At 33.3% G+C, this 20,915-nt stretch overlaps 3 protein-coding genes across 3 annotated transcripts; 1 reads left to right on the top strand and 2 right to left on the bottom strand.

Moving 5' to 3' along the window:
* The first annotated feature begins 226 nt into the window (after positions 1-226).
* Positions 227-4,216, top strand: LOC127282185 (uncharacterized). The gene is made up of 3 exons (XM_051306303.1): positions 227-554; positions 3,253-3,564; positions 4,158-4,216. Exons 1-3 carry the CDS (start codon positions 227-229, stop codon positions 4,214-4,216), a joined length of 699 nt encoding a protein of 232 aa, XP_051162260.1.
* A 4,334-nt stretch (positions 4,217-8,550) lies between these two features.
* On the bottom strand, positions 8,551-9,480 carry LOC127282184 (uncharacterized protein K02A2.6-like). The gene has a single exon (XM_051306302.1). It carries the CDS (start codon positions 9,478-9,480, stop codon positions 8,551-8,553), a length of 930 nt encoding a protein of 309 aa, XP_051162259.1.
* A 9,365-nt stretch (positions 9,481-18,845) lies between these two features.
* On the bottom strand, positions 18,846-20,696 carry LOC127282182 (uncharacterized). The gene is made up of 2 exons (XM_051306301.1): positions 20,208-20,696; positions 18,846-19,659 (listed from the first exon to the last, which is right to left on the bottom strand). Exons 1-2 carry the CDS (start codon positions 20,610-20,612, stop codon positions 19,000-19,002), a joined length of 1,065 nt encoding a protein of 354 aa, XP_051162258.1. The 5' UTR covers positions 20,613-20,696; the 3' UTR covers positions 18,846-18,999.
* Between the last annotated feature and the right edge of the window lie 219 nt (positions 20,697-20,915).

Raw genomic sequence — 20,915 nt, 5'->3', positions numbered from 1 at the left:
GATTCCGAGGCCAAGAAGATGCTTTAAGTTTCAAAGATTTTGTCACACTGCAAATCGATGCTGTTCCACATTTCTTTCATGTGAATTTTGTGCAGGGAGAGACCTCACGAACCTATGTTCTAATATAAATGGCAGAGATAGTTGTAAAAATTGCAATGGTGCTCACTTTGCTTCCTCAAGTAATTGCCCAATTTATAAATTCGGATTCAACATACTTAAATTTACAATGACAATCGGTTGCTCTAGGGAGGAAGCTAAGATCATGATCCGCTCTGAGAATCCTGATCCAATGAGTGAAGTCTTACCCAGAGATGATAACTCCTACATAGACTCATTCAATGATGACCCTGCAGCACTTAATGAAGAAAATCCGACAGCATCTTTGAATAATAATCCTCCTACATCTACCCCAGTGGCTGAATTCGTTAGAATGAATGATGATGCAGGCCAGGGTGCAAAGGGTTGCTCATCCCTCTCTAAGATTGCTAAGTCTGTTGGTGACAGCGGATTGTCTGAGAAATTGGTCGTTGTCGATGAGCTGTCTGAGCTTGGCCGTTCTAAGTTGGATCTTATAGATTCTTTACGAAAAAACTTGTCTTTTTAACTCTTATGTAACTTTATTTAAAAATTTTTTTTTATATTTATTTTTATTTTATTTATTTTTACTTTTAAATTTTTAATTGTTCCCTGAACGCTTTTTAAATCTGGTTATTTTAATCCTGTTGTGCATTTTCTTATTTTATCTCGTTACATTTCTTTGGCAGAATTTTTTTTCTTTTTTTTTTGTTCTCGTTAATATGAATATTTTTAAGTATGGTACCTGGAATGCTCGTAGTGTTGTAAATAAAAAAGCTGAAATTGAATCAATCCTTAACTTATATGATTTGGATGTTCTAGCCATATCTGAGACTTGGCTTTCGTTAAGGTGTCCGGTTTGGCAGATTTCTGGGTGTTATACTTACAGGAAGGATCGAAACGATCAACATGTTGGTGGTGGTTCTTTATTATTAATTAGAAATTCATTATTGATTACCCCTATAAATATAAACAAGAATGTTTTGTCACAGATCGATGTTGTAGGTGTCTCTGTAGGTACTGATTTTGGACAGTTGCAGTTTCTGTCAGTGTATGTCCCGCCAGGTGCTCGTGTGCCCAAATTTATTAGGTCATCTACTAATAGAATTAATACTAAAAATGTTGATTGGCTTAAATTTTCTAAAACTATTGATAATAAGTGTGTAACTCTCTTAGGTGATTTGGATGGAGATGCTGATCCAATCAGCATTTATGATTAATTTACGAGTCAAATTAGGGACGTCTTGCATGATTGTGGTGCTTATGTCCCATCAAATCTGCCAGGCAGGAGAAAGGCTAAACCACTTTGGTGGGACTCTGAATGCGATGATGCAAGTGGTTCCTTCGTCAGAAGAAAAAATCTTCCTTTATTAAGTTCTGTGTCCTAACTCTGACGTTTTTAGGAAACTCCAGGAAGAGTTAGCTCAGGAGAATGTTCCTATCGTTGATCTACCCCTAATCCCTGATCGTAATGTTCTGGACGAATTGAATAAATTCTTTACTTATTTACAGTTCCATTCTGCGATTGTCCAATGCAAGAAAATTCCTCTTCTGGTCTTGATTCGATTTCAAATGAAATTATTCAAAAGTTGCCCTCCCTCAGTAGGAGGCTCTTATTTCGTCTCTTCAATGATTTTTTTGCTGGGTCTATATATCCTGATAATTGGAAAAATGCTAGAGTGATATTTATCCCTAAGCCAGGTGGAGTTGGCTTTAGACCAATCTCATTAACTTCCAATATTTGTAAACTCTTTGAAAAAATGGTGCACAAAAGATTGGAACATATGTTGAATCTGTCAATGCGATACCTAGATTCCAATTTGGTTTTCGACGTGGCCTTTCATCGATGGACTGTGTTTCGACCTTGGCTACCGATATTCATATTGCTTTTTCCAACAGGGGGCATACTTTCGCTCTGGCAATTGATATTAAGGGAGCATTCAATAATATCACTCCAATATCGGTATATAATCGCTTGACAGAATTGGGAGCTCCTTCTAAGATAAGAAATTTTGTCTCTTTTCTTACAAGTTCGCGGAGGTTGTTCTTTTCTGCAAATTCTGATAAATTCAAGCTTTCAGGCATTAGTGTTCCACAGGGTGGAGTTTTATCGCCTCTTTTATTTAATCTTGCTCTCAGTGGTATGGTATACTCCTGTACACCACATGATATCAAATGGCTAATGTTTGCTGATGACTTGATTCTGTATATTAGGACGAAGAATTCAATTCTGGGAGTGAGAAAATTGGAAGAAACTAATTAATTGATTTCACGATGGCTGGCTGATTTCAGTCTTACAGTTTCACTCCCTAAATCCCAGTTGATTGCATTCTCTAGAACGAATCAGGATTTAAGTCAATTGTATATCAAGATAGAAGATTGTAGGATTGAGGTTGGTGGCTCCATAAAATATCTGGGAGTGGTTCTGGACAGGAGATTGTCGTGGCTTCCTCATTTGAAGGATATTGCTGGCAAAGCAACGAGAGCGATTAATTGTCATTAAGGCCTTGTCGAGGGTTTCGTGGGGTGCTAATCCTTCAGTGCTGTTAAATGTTTATCGCGGCCTAGTTAGATCCCATCTGGAGTGGGGATGTCAATTATTTTCCTTAGCTGCTAAATCCAATTTAGCTATCTTGGATAGAATCCAGTTTTCTGCTTTGAGATTGGTCCTTGGATGCATGCGATCAACTCCTACTTCAATTTTATTGTCTGAATCTGATGAGCCCCCTTTATACATTAGGAGAGCGATGCTATGTAGAAGACGTGTAATTAGGAATATATATTGGTCTCGAAATCCTCTTTTTCCTAACTTGATGTTGCTGGATGAGTCTCTATTTCAGAGATAGGGTGCCCCTAATGATGAGGTTTTGAAATCAACAAAGTTTTCTTTACTTGAGGCATTTACGGATATAGAGGTTATGGTTAATAAATGTGTCAGAACAAAGAAGTCTTGATTTTTTGACTTTTCCTGGAGGGAGCTTACAAGCGAGCTTTCAGTTGATATTGATCTGGGTTTGGAAATAAAATCTAGCGTCAATCCTTGCGAGTCTTTTGATACTCTACTAAAAACATCTTTTAAGGACCACGTTGGAGTTTTTACTGATGGGTCACATAATCCAATCAAAGGTCTTTCTGGTGCTAGCTATTGTGTTCTTTCTATGAACCTTGATTTTTCAGTCAAACTTAGTGGTGTTATGACTGCCGAATCGTGCGAACTATACAGTATCTTATCTGCGTTGAAGTTTATGAGAGCCTCTCAATTGAGTAAGGTTATCATTGTATCTGATTCGAGATCTTCGTTAAGTTGTATTAAAGATAGATTTCTGGGTATGAAACCACATCCTACCATACTCAAGATAGTTAGAATCACTCTTGAATTGATTAATGAGGGTCGCCTTGTTCAATTTTTGTGGGTTCCGTCACATAAGGGTATCAAGGGTAATGAGATAGCTGATAAATTGGCCAAGGAAGCCTATAAATTACCTATTGGTAATTTTGTGGGGGCTCCCATGAGGGATTTTTATTCATTGCTGAGATCTGACCTGAAATCATGGACAATTAAAATATGGCCCTACTTTGGAGCTAACATTTCTCGAAATTCTTATTATGATAAAGTGAATATGTCAAAATTGTAAGGCCTTAGTTTGGTGGCACTGATGTTTCGAGAAAGTTTATTAATTTGATTACTAGATTGAGATCTAAACACATTTGTACAGGGAAACATTTTTCTAGAATGAACTGGACTCTTCTTCTGGATTGCGCATGTGGCGAGGAGTTTAAGAGTCTTCGTCATTTGTTGAGTTATTGCCCATTACTATCTCCTGGCAGACCTGCCTTTTTCTCTTACTTATCTTCCAAACTTTTAAATTTTGATCCGGATAATTTCAGTTTAGACACTCTGATTTTTGATCCAACCTTAAATTCTGTTATTGAAATTGGAAAATTTTTTTCTTGAAGTGGAATAATTTCATAAATCAATACACTTGTTGTTGGCTTTTTTTTCTTTCTTTTCTTTTTTAACTGCAATCTATTTCATCTCATTATACTGAAATTGTAAATTTCCCTCTTTCCTTTCCATATAGCTGCAGTTATGCAAACACTGAGTGTTACTCGTAAATCTGTTCTCCTATTGGGTTTATGATTGGAATCTGGACATTATTGAACTCAACTGTTACGAACCGAAAAAATATTAATTATAAAAATTATTATTTCTTATGTCCTGGAGGCACCAAGCTGCCGAAATTAAACAAAATTCCGTTTATTTTTATGGGATCGTGTATCCTATTTTAAAAGAAACTGCCAAGTTACGTTATTCGAAAATGAATTTAAGGGATAAACACAATAAAACAATTAAGACCCTTTTATACATTTATTTTATAAAAGAAATTTCGACTTTAAAATAATGAAATGATACAGTAAGATAAGAAGATGGAACGATACATGTTTAAAAACTTACTTTACTGCTTATTATACCGTCGCAAGCTAACGAGGGCGAGGCGTCGAGCTGCTATCCGACGGGCGGAAAAATATGCACACTTATCGAAGCGCGAAAATGTCAATTGGTAGCGCACAAGAATGCACTCACGGGTCCACCGAATCTAAACAGCGCAGGCACTACACGTGCGGACTGGCAGGTCAAAAAGACAAAAATTTAATAATTTGATTTTATCCAAATTACCAATTTTAATCACTATCTATGTAGTGGATTGTGAAAATTGAAAATCCGACTCACGGACGGGCGTCTCAAAATCGTTTTTATGCCTCTGAAAAATTTTAGAGCTGACTCGCGAATGAGAGTTGTACTGCAAATAATTGACTTCCGCGATGTTCTTTTATATGAACGTTTAGAGACTTCAGGTGGGAAAATTTTGTGGACTAAGGGTTTTTAACACGTGATAAAGGCGTGAGCTCTGGGCCTGTTACTATGCCAATAATGCTGAGTTTCTATTTTCTTTTAATGGTATAGCCAAATATAATAATATGCACTTGATAAAATCAAGCATAAATTATCATTGAAAGACTTGTTGTCTTTTTGGATTTATTTTATGAATTCTCCTTGTTGGAAAATGTTTTGATTTTGGGTATTTTTACCCCTTTTTCATTTGCGACAATTACAACTTTGATGTTGTGTTGTCAAGGGCATGTAAAATTGTTAGGCCCAGAATACGTAATAAAAAGGGGTGAAATAAGAAAGGATCGGAAGCTGAAGAATTACGTTCAAAGAAAAGCTCATCGCGTAGATTTGTTTTAACTATCATTTCCCATAATTCGTGAGAAGTCCAATTTCTAATGTGATTTCTACGCCTATCTATACTCATTTAAGACCCGCAAGCGATAATAGCGAACCGTACATGAGTAAAATACTTATTGTCGTTATTTGTAATCAATAGCTTTCATATTTTTATCTTAAGAACATTGTTTGAACGCCAAACGCACCCAAGGCACTGCCGCAATGTTCATTAACGTACTCGCAACATTCCCATTCACTAACTTCTACAATTTTGGTTTGGGAATATTGCCGCAACGTATTAAACGCGGTTACAATGTTCATTAACACACTTGTAACAATTACAGTACTAAAATTAAAGATTTTCAATTATCCATGTGAATATAATTTTCCTTTTTCAATGTTATATTTAATTATGAAAGCTCGTAGAAATAATATTAGAATATATGCACATATTCCTTTTTGTGACATTTTGTTTTAGATATTTGTAATAATAATAATATGTGCATATATGACATTTATTTCAAGAACAAGGCCCGAGTCCGTTCCCATCGCATTATGCTGACAATTGAGTTTTATTATCAAAGTATTGTATTAAAATTCACAAGAAGTAAATTTTACCACAATAAAACAAAACTCAAAATTTAAACTTTTTAGGTACCACCGTGACACAACCAATAATATTTTCCTGTCGAAATTTATTATTATGTGAGGTCTAGAGAAGTGCACTTTTCTACATCGAAACTGGACAAGTTGCATATTTCAGATTAAATACCGTATATTGTGATTGGTGACTTTATGGTCAGAACGCAATTGTGTGGACATTATGATGAAAACGCAATTGAGTGCACATTATGAACCCTACTTTACTTTACTTTACTTAACAATACAAACTTATAGACACCCTACACTTAACAGATTAATCTCATACCTAATTATCTTAAGTTTTCTCTGAGAAATCAATTTCTTCCCGGTTGTGTCCTTTAGTACTGGCTATTTGTTGCTACAAGAGGCCATTTAAACAAAACAAACAAACTTATTGACAGTTGGTTCTAGCATTGATTCCTGTATTATCTACACTATGAAAACTGTCAAAATAATTATTTTCAATTGTCGATGGTTGATTTTCATACTTAGCATGAATTTCTGCAGTACATACACTTTTTTACATAATACGCACAATACATATAATACGCTTACATATAATCTAACCAAACCTAACACACATACAACACAATACTATTTTCGCTCACAGTTACATTGAACAAAATGATTTGAACTGTCCTTATATATCAAGTGGCAGAAAAATTCACAACTTGTGAGAAACGCTTGTAAAGTGAATAAATGATTTATTTTACTTTTATAATATTATATTAATTTAAAATAAAAAAAATATGAAAAAAATATTAATCTATTTAAAAAAACAGAATAAAAATAAAGTTAAAAATTATTTAGCAGAAGAACTAATAATTTATTTTTTATTGTAATAAATAACTAAATAGAATATAAATTATATTGAAATTTATAGAATAACAGATTTTTTCATGTGAATAAGACAAACATAAAAAGCAAAGTTTTAAAATAAATGTTTTTCAATTTTCAAATAAACAATAATAAACTAATAATAATAAAATATATAAAATATTTAACATTAAATGAAAAGACTTATTATGAAATCCCATTTTTTAATGTGATAGGTTCAGGTGAGTAATAAAAAAACTTGGCGCCCTGTTAAAATATATATGGTTTTATAATCTATAATTGTTGATAATTATTAACTTTTATCTTTTTGAACTACTTTATTAAAAGTAAATGCTTCTAGTAAACTTATATACAAATTTTTAAAAAGTTTTATAAATAATGTTTAAGTAAAAAATTTTTACGGGTGCCTAGAGTTTCACATTCAGTCCTGGCAGAAGTTGCGTGGTGGGGACATATACGTTTTACTCAACTTTTGAACGAACTGTTACACACGCAGACGAATAAGTACCCAAGTAAAGCATAAAGTACTACCAAAAGTAAATCAGTTTATGATCAAATGCATTCTATAGTTTAGTCTAACATTTGTTTTAATCTTTACACTACTGTTTGAACCTACTTTAAGAAATATATTTTAATAAACATACAAGAGAATTTTAAATATTAGAAAAATGCCCATGTGTAGCCATTTTTCCCAACTTTTGACTATACTTTAAACATATCGTTTTCTCAGTGTACGCAGACTTCACTTAATTAAAATTTAAGTTCATATCCATGTCATTCTAAATTAAAATGTCGAAGTAAATAAACTTCACATTAAAATTAGTTATTAAAATTCATATACCATTTTTGTCTTGTAAAGATGGGAAAAATTTGTAATTTTTATTCATTTACGCAATGAATCATTTAAAACTATTTAAATTGACAAAATTATTAATTGGTATCATTAATGTTCATACAAATATATATATACGATAATATACTTTTTGTAATAATGAACATCTGAAAAGCTGTTTGATGACATTACAAAATAATATAAGTATCTGTTTAATGTGTTCGTTATAATGTGGGAAATTTAGGTTGGTATATTCCCAATTACCAAAATAAAGTTAGGCGTCTATAATACTTGATTATTTATTTAAACAATTTGCCATCTGGCTTACCACTCAATACACGTCTTATTACTCTCAAATACGGATCCACAATAATCCCCCGTCGCTCTCCTCACACATACCCGTACGCATTCTCACACACGCGAGAAGGGGAAAAACTAAAGGTTGATTTTCACGCGGACAAAGGCAAACTTTAAGCCAACCGCCACACACTCCCCTCCTAGTGTTAACGATAAAATAAAATAAAAAAAATAATAATAATAAAATAGTTATTTGAGCGACGGTCGTAATGGAAAACAAATAAGTTATTTTTATAATAAAGTCATACGCACCGCATACAGTTCATAACATACAAATATAATATCTTTGTTCCTTGTAATACTTTTTGTTTTGACAAAAATGTCAAGAATAAAATAACATTTCTTAATTCGATGATAACGTTTTTCGATTTGTTACAATAATGATGGCTCTTATTTTACTAAAAATAATTACTCTTCTCTTATACATATACCTACAATGCTTAAAATCTCTATAGATAATTTTCTCGCTTACAGACAATCAGTCTCTTTGAATTAAGAATAAAAATGATAAATGTCTATCAAATTAACAGTACTTATATATTATTCGAAAGTCTTATATAAAAATGCTAATTTTCACTTACAAATTAAATGACACTTTCTTGCGTCTTAAAATATTAGGCACAAATTTCTTAGGTTTAGAGAAAATCACAGGAGTTGGCTTTACAACTGGAGGCTCAACGTGATTTAAAACTTTCGAGTGTTGAGAGAAATTGTTTTCTAAATCAACTATTATTTTAGATTGCTTGCAAATATCGACAGGCTCATCGGATCTCGAAGGAATTATCGAGTTTTTACTTCCGATCTTTTTAAGAGGTTTCAAAGAAATTGTTCGATTAATTATTCTATAAGGTCCAACGTAAGGACATTGCAAGGGCTTTTTCAAAGCTCTGACAATTCTAACAAAAACATGAGAACAGTTCGACATATCTTTATATACAAAAATCCTTCGTTTATGATGGTGAGTGACAGGAACCGGTTTTACTTCGCGCATGTGATTTCTAAATTCACTCAAAAACGAACAAGGCTCAGAAACCAAATTTTCCGGCAACACAAACTCACCCGGTATACGTAACACCTTTCCGTAAACAAATTCCGCAGGAGAGGCTCCACAATCCATAACAGCAGTCCTAAGTCCCAAGAGAACCGTAGAAAGAACACGAGTCCAACTTGAATTGGAGTGACACATGATCGATGCCTTTAGAGTCCTGTGCCAACGCTCTACCATACCGTTGGATGCGGGATGATAGGCGGAGGACCGAACTCTATAGCATCCTGATAACTGAAGCAAGGAGGAAAATAACCTGGACTCGAATTGTGTGCCTTGATCGGTCGTCACCGTTTGGGGCGTTCCAAATCGAGAAATCCAGGCATCGACAAATGCACGAGCAACAGTTATGGCTTCGATGTTTTTAATAGGGACCGCCTCGGGCCACCGACAAAAAGGGTCTATCATGGTCACACAATATCGATACTCTTGATCGACAGGTAGAGGTCCCACAATATCCATATGGACATGATCAAAACGAGATTCAGGGGACACAAATTGAGCAGGAAAGAGAACATTGTGTCTCGAAATCTTTGACCTCTGACAGTCGATGCAAGCCTTACAAAACTGAGAAATCTGTTTGTGCATTTCAGGCCAAATATACCGTTTCCGAATGATTCTATCCATGACACGCGCACTCGGGTGAGACAACGAATGAAACAGTTTCATTACCTTTTCTCGAAGAGAACTCGGAATGAAAACACGCAAATCATCACCAGATGTGTCGCAAAACAATTCAATATTCTCCGGACCAAAAACAAATTTTTTTAAGCGAATGGACCATTCTAAATTTGCAATCGCTTTTTTAAGACTTTCGTCTGATGTTTGAGCGTTAGCAAGCTCGACAAGATCAATTTCAGAAGAGAAAGACACGGATTCCACCCTTTATAATGCGTCTGCAATGATGTTTTCGGGACCAGGCAAATATTCGATCGTCGTCGAATACTGAGAAATAAATGATAGTTGATTTTGTTGGCGAGGTGATGCCTTCTCAGATTTTTGCTTAAATGCAAAGATCAGGGGTTTATGATCAGTAACGATCCGAAACTCACGATCTTCGAGAAAATACTTGAAATATTTAATTGCATCGAAAATGGCAGTCAACTCGCGGTCATATGTACTGTAATTTCTCTGAGCAGGTGTAAACTTTCTCGAAAAGAAAGCCAGAGGTTTCCACGAGCCGGAAATGCGTTGTTCAAGTGCAGCACCCATTCCAAAGTTCGATGCATCGGTAACAAGTCGAGTAACGGCATTAGGTTCAGGATGCGAAAGAAGGGTCGAGTTGGCTATCTCACTTTTTATTCGTTCGAAAGCTGCATCTGCTTCTGAATTCCAGACGATTGGGGTTTTATCGTTATTTTTTGAACTGGTAAGGAAGTTATTCAGAGGCGCTAGAATTTCGGCAGCACCGCGGATACTTCGACGGTAGAAATTTGGAAATCCTAAAAAACGTCGCATTTCAGTCACTGTTTGAGGTTTAGGATAAGAAAGGATCGCTTGAACCTTTTCGGGTGTGGATCGAATGCCTTGACCATTAATAATATGACCGAGGAATTCTAACTCAGTTCGTCCGAATTCACATTTTTCGATGTTGATGCGCAAGCCGAAATCCCTCAGACGGGACAGAACCTCATTGAGATGCTCCTCATGCTCCAAGGAATCCATTGAGGCGATAAGGACATCATCAATGTAAGCGAATACATAATCTAAGCCGTGAAGTGCTTGAGATATGTATCGCTGGAACGTCTGACCAGCATTTCGTAAGCCAAAAATCATCATTGGGAATTCGAATAACCCAAAGGGAGTTATAATAGCTGTTTTAGCAATATCCTCAGGTGCGACAGGAATTTGGTTATAAGCCATGTGAAGATCCAGCTTACTAAAAATCTTCCTACCAGCAAGATTCGCAGAAAAGTCGTGTAAATGAGGGACCGGGTATCGATCGGGCTCAGTGACGGAATTCAGACGGCGGAAGTCGCCACAAGGACGCCATTCGCCATTCTTTTTAAGGACCATATTAAGTGGCGCTGCCCAAGAACTATTGGAACGTCGGCATACTCCAAGCTCCATCCATGTTTGGAATTTAGCTTTTGCGGCTACTAACTTTTCAGGGGAAAGACGACGAGCGCGTTCGGCAAGGGGAGGGCCAGTGGTCAAAATATGATGATGAACGTCACGAGTTTTACTTGAAATACCCTGCTCGGGTCCTGTTACTTCCGGATATTTAGCTAATATTTCAGCAAAAGGGACTTGGTGATTGACAGTACTCACGCTGCATAAGGATACTTTGTGAATTTCGCAATTCGTTATTAAGCTCGTAATTGAGTCAGTCAATCTATGTTGAGAAAGGTCGACAAGGATACCATTATTGGCGAGCAGATCTGCCCCGATGATAGGGTACGGCACTGCAGCCAAGCAAAAGTTCCAATTGATATCTCGTCTAAGTTCTATATCCAATGACATGCGCTTTTCCCCGAATGTTGGAATTTTCGAATTGTTAGCGGCATACAGAAAAGTCTCAGTTGGTTTGAGTTTGGAATTGTTCTGAACGGGAAGAAGAGACAGGTCAGAGCCGGTATCAATTAAAAAGAGTAGTCCCGATCTGCGATCACGAATGTGGAGACGTCTAGAATTTACGCCGAAACCGATAGTCTCCGAACGGGGAGGCGTATCTAGTTTTCCGAATTTTTATTATTATTGTTACCATTTGATTTAGTCAAAAAGGAACATGGTTTTTGGCATTTGGTTGCTTTTTCACCAAATTTGTGGTGATACCAACAATTTGGCTTTTTATTTGCAGAAGAAGAACGACCTCTATCATTGCCCCAATTGTTACGAGATCTAGAACGAGAACGATTATTATTGTTTCGCGAAAATTGTGTGCTCAATGCACTAACTTGAGCGAAAGTTCCTTAATTTGTGTTTCGAAAATCGAGGTTACATTATCATTCAATGCAACGGGTGTCATATTGACGGCAGAGCAAGAACCAGCAATGTTACACTACCGTCCGAAATTGTGCGAACTCTGCTTTTTCAACAACTATAAAACTGTTCAAATCTTCAAAAATATTAAAACTAAAATTTTTTCCTCTTTATTTTATTAAAGCTAATAAAATTCTGAAATAAATGATACCTTGACAAAGAGAATATGTTAATTTTTCAATTAGATATCTAAGAAAAACCCAATTTTCAATGTTTTTACTATTTTTTTTATTTCTCTGGCAAAAATTAATATTTTTAAACGTTCTTAGGCTCATTGAAATCGTATTTTGTTATGCAATTCAAATTATATAAAACAATTCATGTACACATTCTTCCCTAGCGTATGCAAACCGTGAAAGTTGGCTCATAAAATGTCAAAAAATTTAAATTTAATTCTACAATAAAATATAATGTTTAAAAATCAAGTAAATATATCATTCTAAACTTCTCTGATTTATGTAAGTAAATTTAAGATTTATACATTTTACTGATCATTTTTTGTCATATAAATATTAATCACAATTTTTTGACATTTTATGAGCCAACTTTCAGGGTTTGCATACGCTAGCGAAGAATGTGTACATGAATTGTTTTATATAATTTGAATTGCATAACAAAATACGATATCAATAAGCCTAAGAACGTTTAAAAATATTAATTTTTGCCAGAGAAATAAAAAAAATAGTAAAAACATTGAAAATTGGGTTTTTCTTAGATATATAATTGAAAAATTAACATATTCTCTTTGTCAAGGTGTCATTTCTTTCAGAATTTTATTAGCTTTAATAAAATAAAGAGGAAAAAATTTTAGTTTTAATATTTTTGATGATTTGAACAGTTTTATAGTTGTTGAAGAAGCAGAGTTCGCACAATTTCGGACGGTAGTGTAGATGCTTCGAAAACTTTGTCGGCCAGATTGGCCAATTCCTGAAGATCCGCTACATTAGAAGCTGCTAAAATGGCGCGCGATGATGCTGGAAGTTGGTCGAGAAAAACCGATTTTATGACTTCCTCACTACAATGCGCGTCGCCCAAGCTTCGCAAACGAGTCAAAACCAATGAAGGTTTACCATCGGTCGAAATATCTCCTTTAAGGAGTTGTCGGAGGCGAGTTTCCGTTGAAACGGAATAAGTAGAAATCAATCTATTTTTAATTTGGGTAAAAATATCCGCAGGTGTAGGGCGAATTGAAATGATGTCGCGGGCACAAATCAAAATCTCAGGATCGAGATCGGCAATGATATGGTTGGCCTTGGTAGATTCGGTAGTAATGCGATGATTGATAAAAACTGATTCGATCTGCATAAACCAAAAAGCGGGATCGTTCGAAATAAAACGAGGCAACTTCCGCAAATTATCGACTCGGGGCCACTCCTGAAGATTATTAACGCCCTCCGTAACTCTATTAAGTTGTTGTAATTGAATAATTTGTTCGTCGGGTACGACTGCGCCAAGAGTGTCTCCCGGATTACTTATGGTGTCAAATCAAAAAAATAATTTCACGAAAGAAAAGTAAAAATAATAATAACGGGGTACCGGTCACTCACCAAACACGAAAATCGAAAAATAATTTTTTACGATAAAATTGTGAACGAATAATGCGAAAAACAAAAAAAAAGAAAAGAAATATTTTGAAAACAAAATTCAAAACTTTAAAATCCGGTGGAGATTCCCTCGATAAGCGATAAGCCGATCGAGAAGCGTTAAATTTGCAAACACAATTTAATTCGAATTAAGATTCTGCCTTGTCGTATCATAATAATAATAACCCCTTTCGAAAAATGTATTAACCTTTAAAAGTTTTCCGTTAAAATTTATTTCGAATAAAATAAACCCGAGGTTTGACCTTGAAAAATCACGCGATATCGTATCACAACAATGCCACATTCACTCGAAAAACACAACTTTAGAAATTTGTAAAATAAAATTTTAAATCTTTGTCAAGAAATAAAAATACTCGAAATCACGACAACCAATACGTAATTACACACAAACTAAGAACGAATATACCATATGCGATGAGTCTGCTCTCGACGACAATACGAAGTGTGATAGATGTGGAGAACTCGTAGACGCAGGAATCCATGACATGTCAATCAAACGTTGAATAAATTTTCTCGATTCGTTCCATAGAGACAGAGAAAAAGAGGGGCTGAACAGCAAAATATCCCACAATTGTCCTTGAATTGGACGGGAAGCTAGGCACCAGCCAATTTCTCCGCAGGTTGAGAGCATGAAAAAAAGGGCTCACATCAGGCGCGGAAAAAATGTTTCAGATTGAACTGATATATATAAAGAAAAATAACTAGGCATGGAAAGATAACATACCTGTTTGCATGAGCTTAAATTAAAGGCCCCATGCATACCAAAAAAAAGTTTAATTTCAAGGTTGTCTCTGGAACCTGCCAGGTCGAGTCAACGTCACAATTAGATTATCGTCAGAGGCAGCAAACTTGTTGAGTGGTGTCGAGATCCGGGAAGAAATAGCCGCATCCATCAAAGTCAGTGGAAAATGCGGTAGAAAACAGCTGGAGTGGTACAGCGTCAGTGTGTCGAAAATGGCGGCACCATGTGCGAAAATGTGGTTATGTATGGAAAAATCCATAAATCGTTGAAAAACTCTCACAATTGCAAACTTTTCACAGAAAAATGTGAGAAAAAAATTCTTCATCAAAAATGTTTAAAGATGTACATCAGATGTAATTATAAAAATCTGATTTCTTTAGATACGAAAATGATGCCATTAACTGCGCGTTTCGTAGTCACAAAAAAATATGACTAAAATATTCACGTCGATAGTCACCAGTGTGGGAAATTTAGGTTGGTGTATTCCCAATTACCAAAATAAAGTTAGGCATCTATAATACTTGATTATTTATTTAAACAATTTGCCATCTGGCTTACCACTCAATACACGTCTTATTACTCTCAAATACGGATCCACAATAATCCCCCGTCGCTCTCCTCACACATACCCGTACGCATTCTCACACACGCGAGAGGGGGAAAAACTAAAGGTTGATTTTCACGCGGACAAAGGCAAACTTTAAGCCAACCGCCACAATAAGAGACATTTTCTTAAAAATTTTCATAGCCTCCCCTGGTAGAGCGCGTGAAGGCGCTCCCAGTGCGGTTGAGAGCTATGATGGTCTACGGTTCGAGTCTCAGAGCCACCCGTTGGAAAATTTAAGATTGAGTGATGAATACTCATTTTTTTAATAATTTCATTTTGAATATATTAAGCATAAGTTAATCATTTCCAATTATTCTGAATACCTATGCAAATTTACGTTTTTACCCCTTTCCCCAGTGAACATATAAATATAAAAAAAAAGTTCTTTTCTATTCACAGTACAGGGGTGCGATTTTGTAATTTCACTTTGACTGTGACTATGACTTGAAAATTTATAAAACTACTACATTACGTGGATATTAGGGGCCGTCCATAAACTACATTATCTATTTTAGGGGGGAGGGGGTCAAAAAATCTAAAAAATGCATTTAACGCAATGATAATGAACAAATTTAATAATTTAAATGTTTGTAAAATAAGTATTTATTATGTTCTGCCTAACGATTCTTCCTTCTTCAATTTCATTATCTTCATTTACCACTTCGTCATCTAATTCTTCGATTTGAAGATTAGTTTGAAATTGCTCATCTACATTGTATCTTTTTCGAATATTTTGTAGAGCACAACACATGTTTACAATTCTTGCTGTTTAATATAAAAATTTTATATGTAGGTGATATATTAATATATGAGGCAAAATTTCTAAAGTGATCCAATTTAAAAAAAAAAGTTAGTTCGGGCTGTAATTTGCATTACATTTAGTACTATGGGTAAGTACTTTACCCATAAATTATTATTAATTTTTATCAAGAACTGTAGAAGGGGGAGAGGATTAAAATTTTGGTGAAATATGAACAATGAATTTTTTGAAAAATCATGACTATTGTATAACAGGGTGAATAAAATTTTGACCTATATATGATTTTGAAAGGGTTTTTCCTGTTCTTTCGAATGGTGCAAAATTTTTTTAAAATAACTCAAGATTTACCCTTTTTTTAAAAAGTCAAAAATATTTTTGACTTTTTTTTTAATATAGGACCCTTTTTTTCTTCCTCAAAATAAAGCTAAAGATATATACTTTCAATATCAAAAAAAAACTAAACTGTCGTTTTTTTTGTTTTCGAAATATTAATTAATTAACTAATTAATGTTAATAAAAAATGAAATATTTTACGAACAAATAAAGTTACAGTAATTCTGAACTTACCAATTTAAAGTTAACGTAATTCCATATACAACGAGCCTTATATGAAGTATTTTGGATAAGTAGATTGTTAATAAACAATTAGTTAGCATTGCAGTTGTTTAATTTTTTGGTATTAAAAGTATGTATCTTAAGCTGCATTTTGAGTGTAAAAAAAGTGTCCTTTATTAAAAAAAAGTCAAAAATATTTTTGATTTTTTAAAAAAAGGGTAAATCTTGAATTGTTTTAAAAAAAATTTGCACGATTTGAAAGAGCAGGAAAAAACCTTTCGAAATCATAAAAGTCAAAATTTTTTTCACCCTGTTATACAATAGTTATGATTTTTCAAAATCTACAATGCTCACATTTTGGTAATTGGATCACTTCAAGAATTTCGCCCCATATATATATATATATATATATATATATATATATATATATACAGTGCCGCTCAGCAGATTTTGCCCACCTTGGAGAATTTTACGCTTGGCGAAAAGTTTTATATTTCGGTTGCTAATAAAGATATAATAATGAGTGAGGACTTTTTTGAAAGCTTATATCTTCTACTTTTATGATATCTAAAACAGACATTAAAAAAAAATTTTTTTATTGTTTAATTGCTCAAAATAAAAATTCAAAACTGCACTTTTTTTCAACTAGTCATAACTCAAGAACGATTGATTTTTGAAAAAAATTGTTAAAAAGAGAAATGTGCCTTTTTATGTATAGAATTAGAAAAAAATATTTAGACATAAAAAAAAAAATTTTTTTTTTTTGACATATTTTGATTTTTTTGAAAATCAGCACTTTTTGTAATTAGTAATAAGTCGAGAACGGTTAGCTTTAGAAAAAAATTTTCAAGATAAAAAATGCCTATTTTTATGTATAGAATTAGAAAAAAAATATTTCGAATTAAAAAAAAAATTTTTTTTACATATTTTGAGTTTTTTTGAAAAACAAAATTTTTTAAATTACTAATAAGTCGAGAACGGTTAGCTTTTGAAAAAAATTCTTAGTATAAAAAATGTGTATTTTTAGGTTTAGAATTGAGAAAAAAATATTACGAATAAAAAATTTGTAATCTTGAAAATTTTTTTCTAAAGCTAACCGTTCTCGACTTATTACTAATTACAAAAAGTGCTGATTTTCAAAAAAATCAAAATATGTCAAAAAAAAAAAAAATTTTTTTTATGTCTAAATATTTTTTTTCTAATTCTATACATAAAAAGGCACATTTTTCTTCTCAACAAATTTTTTCAAAAATCAATCGTTCTTGAGTTATGACTAGTTGAAAAAAAGTGCAGTTTTTTTAAACAATTGCCCATGTCTTGTTACAAATTATCGTATTTTAGTTTACAAGGAATCATTTTAAAGGTGATAAAATTAGCTTTCATATGGCTTATCAACGATTAAAATGTGATGACTGGTTTAAAAACTGCAGCGATTTTAAAATTACAAAAAAAACCGGAAATTTTGAATTTTTATTTTGAGCAATTAACAATAAAAAAATTTTTTTTTAATGTCTGTTTTAGATATCATAAAAGTAGAAGATATAAGCTTTCAAAAAAGTCCTCACTCATTATTATATCTTTATCAGCAACCGAAATATAAAACTTTTCGCCAAGCGTAAAATTCTCCAAGGTGGGCAAAATCTGCTGAGCGGCACTGTATATGACACGCTCACAAGAAAGGTTCCTTAAAAGCAAGAAATGTTTATGTCATGTTTTTTGTTTTTGAAGTAAAAATACAGAAAGAGAAACAATGACTATTAATAGTTATTTGTGTGGCAAGGGCGCAAAAGTAGGGGAATCGAGACTCGTGTGAAGATTGCCGCACGAGCGAAGCGAGTGCGGCAATCACACGAGTCGACATTCCCCTATTGCGCCCGCGCCACACATCCTATTTTCTGTAACATTTGCGTTAAAAACGAGACATCAAGTTTGTCACAAAACTAGTGTCAAATGGACACACATAGTTGATAACGTGGGGGGGTCCGGGGGGGGCTTGCCCCCCGGCGGGGTCTGGGGCGGAGCCCCAGCGGGGTCCAGGGGCGGAGCCCCGGTGGGGGGTTCGGGGGGCGAAGCCCCCAGACTAAAAAAAAACCAAACTCAAAATATTAATTAAATCTACAATTTACATTTTTAATAAAGCCTCGTTGTGAAGCCCCTAGCGAGCGGACGCTTAGGGGGGCGAAGCCCCACGCAAGGAAATCGCGTATGGAAAATTATGAAAATTATTTATGAATAAAATAAATCAACTTTTAAATTTATAAAAAAAGGAATTTTCATATTATTTTCGTTAATTACAAATTGAAATTAAATGTAATTATTTTAAAGAAATTAAATTATATTAAATTAAATTATTTAAATTTAAAATAAATTAAATTAAAATATTTAAATGTAATTATTTTTAAAGAAAATAAAAACTGGAATAATTGCATCGAAATTTATTTTATTTATTTATTAAATTTTATTTTATTTATTTATTAAATTTTATTTATTCGTAGAACAATAATAATTCTTAAAAAGTAAAACAATAAGTAATCTTAAGCAATTATTTCTTTTTGGTTAATTTTATGCTTTGGAACGTAGACTGAAATACAAAATATTCTTATATACAAAATAATTCTTAAAAAGTAAAACAATAAGTAATCTTAAGCAATTATTTCTTTTTGGTTAATTTTATGCTTTGGAACGTAGACTGAAATACAAAATATTCATTTTTTTTACTTCGCTGACAATATCAATCGTTATTTTTAGTTTCGCCGATAATATTTATTGTAATATTTTGACAATTCGATATGTGAAGCATATCCGATTTGGGAAGATTTATAGTCGATGAGCTTGAATGTGAGGTTGCTGTATTTGGAACATCCAAATTTTCATTGTGCGAAGGATTCAAGATTGAATCAGAAATCAATTTGCTGATTTTCCTCTTACCCTGCAAGGAATCATCAATGTAGCTTTCAGCTACTTGATTGGACTTCCATCCAGCGTGCCGTTTGAGTGTTGTCAATGTGACTCCAGCGTCGGCGAGGAGGGTAGTGGAAGTTCTCCTGAAGCAGTGTCCTGTGTAAAGATGAGCATCCCGAAGATTTAAATATTTTGCGACCATTTTTGGCATACTGCCAAATTTGTTGAGCCCAATGACTTGTCTCGTACATTTTCCGTTTTGCCAATTTAAAAAAAAGCTGGGAGTGGCCACATCTTTCGGACGTTTCGAGGCATAATTTTTGACGATGTGATACAATTGCCCTTCGACAACAAACTTCCGAATAATATTCGTTTTCGTCTTCGGAAGTGTAATTTCATAGCGAGATCCATTGTCAGCAAAATCTTGTAACTTCATATTGTATAGCTCTTCTCGTCGGCAAGCTCCTTCTACTCCAAGTATTAAAGCAACCTGTAATTAAAATTATAAATATATTATAAATGTAAATATTTTTGTGCACGTTTTTATTATTTTCTTTATAATTTGTAAATATAGTATTTTAAAAAATTAAAATTTGTAAATATAATTGTAAATAATTAAAATTTGTAAATATAATTGTAAATAATTAAAATTTGTAAATATAATTGTAAATAATTAAAATTTGTAAATATAATTGTAAATAATTAAAATTTGTAAATATAATTGTAAATAATTAAAATTTGTAAATATAATTGTAAATAATTAAAATTTGTAAATATAATTGTAAATAATTAAAATTTGTAAATATAATTGTAAATAATTAAAATTTGTAAATATAATTGTAAATAATTAAAATTTGTAAATATAATTGTAAATAATTAAAATTTGTAAATATAATTGTAAATAATTAAACAAAATTTATAAATTGTATATCTAATTGTAAATAATTATTGTAATTTAGGGTAAAAGTAAAAATCAATGTAGATTTTTTATTATTATAGTTTGTAATTTGTAAACATAGTTATAAAATTACAACTTACCTTCGTGGCTAAGTGTTTCAGATCTGGGGCTTCAAATAAAAACTTGTGAATCTGTTCAGGAGTAAGAGTTTTTGCTTTCTTACTTTGAAAGTTTTTGTTTCCGATTTTTAAATAATTTATTAAATTTACATATTTACTTATATCAATTTCATGATTTTGTAGTATCATTTTTTTGATCATAGAGTAAGTCGACCATAAAGTCGATGAAGCTTTTGTTTCCGATAAATGCTCAAAATAGGCCATTAACGTTTCTTCTGTTATCGACGCACAATTGTTTTTTAGCCATGTGGAAAAATTGTCATAGGAGGTTAAGTACACTGACTTAGACTTCTCCGGTATCAATTTTTGCTTTGCACTCTCGGCTAATTGCCGTACACTTTTACTAGAATTTTCTTCTTCGGCCATAGTTTTCCACAATTATTAACAACACAGCAACAAAAGTTAATCGAGAACTGATAAAAAGTAAAAACTAACGGGAAAAAGTGAACTAATGCGCTACGCCATTTTCTATAAAGGACTTTAGGCCGCTTTCAGAATGAGCTCGACACATCGCAAATGCGCAGACTCCGTTGTGTCGTCAGTCGAATTCATTCTAAAAGGGGCCTAAGGTCTCGGGAAATTTTGTGATTCAAAGTTGGTAGCGCTGTTCAAGTATAGTGTTGGTGGGGAGAACTGTGCCTTAAAAGTACATTTCCCCTCCTTTTAAAT

This window comes from Leptopilina boulardi, unplaced genomic scaffold (genome assembly GCF_019393585.1).
Source record: "Leptopilina boulardi isolate dan_hultmark-lab unplaced genomic scaffold, ZJU_Lbou_2.1 LbouV2_29, whole genome shotgun sequence".
NCBI lineage: Eukaryota > Metazoa > Arthropoda > Insecta > Hymenoptera > Figitidae > Leptopilina > Leptopilina boulardi.
The sequence above is the reverse complement of the archived record's forward strand: the minus strand, read 5'-3'. Positions and strand labels throughout refer to the sequence as shown.

What these genes read in the sequence shown, in the direction of transcription:
- LOC127282184 (XM_051306302.1), bottom strand. Translation starts at nt 9,480, where the DNA reads ATGGATATTGTGGGACCTCTACCTGTCGATCAAGAGTATCGATATTGT.
- LOC127282185 (XM_051306303.1), top strand. Translation starts at nt 227, where the DNA reads ATGACAATCGGTTGCTCTAGGGAGGAAGCTAAGATCATGATCCGCTCT. An exon ending in TGAGCTGTCTGAGCTTGGCC is followed by an intron (nt 555 to 3,252) that starts GTTCTAAGTTGG and finishes TTGATTTTTCAG; the next exon opens with TCAAACTTAGTGGTGTTATG. An exon ending in AGCCTATAAATTACCTATTG is followed by an intron (nt 3,565 to 4,157) that starts GTAATTTTGTGG and finishes CTTTCCATATAG; the next exon opens with CTGCAGTTATGCAAACACTG.
- LOC127282182 (XM_051306301.1), bottom strand. Translation starts at nt 20,612, where the DNA reads ATGGCCGAAGAAGAAAATTCTAGTAAAAGTGTACGGCAATTAGCCGAG. An exon ending in TGAAACACTTAGCCACGAAG is followed by an intron (nt 19,660 to 20,207) that starts GTAAGTTGTAAT and finishes TTTTAATTACAG; the next exon opens with GTTGCTTTAATACTTGGAGT.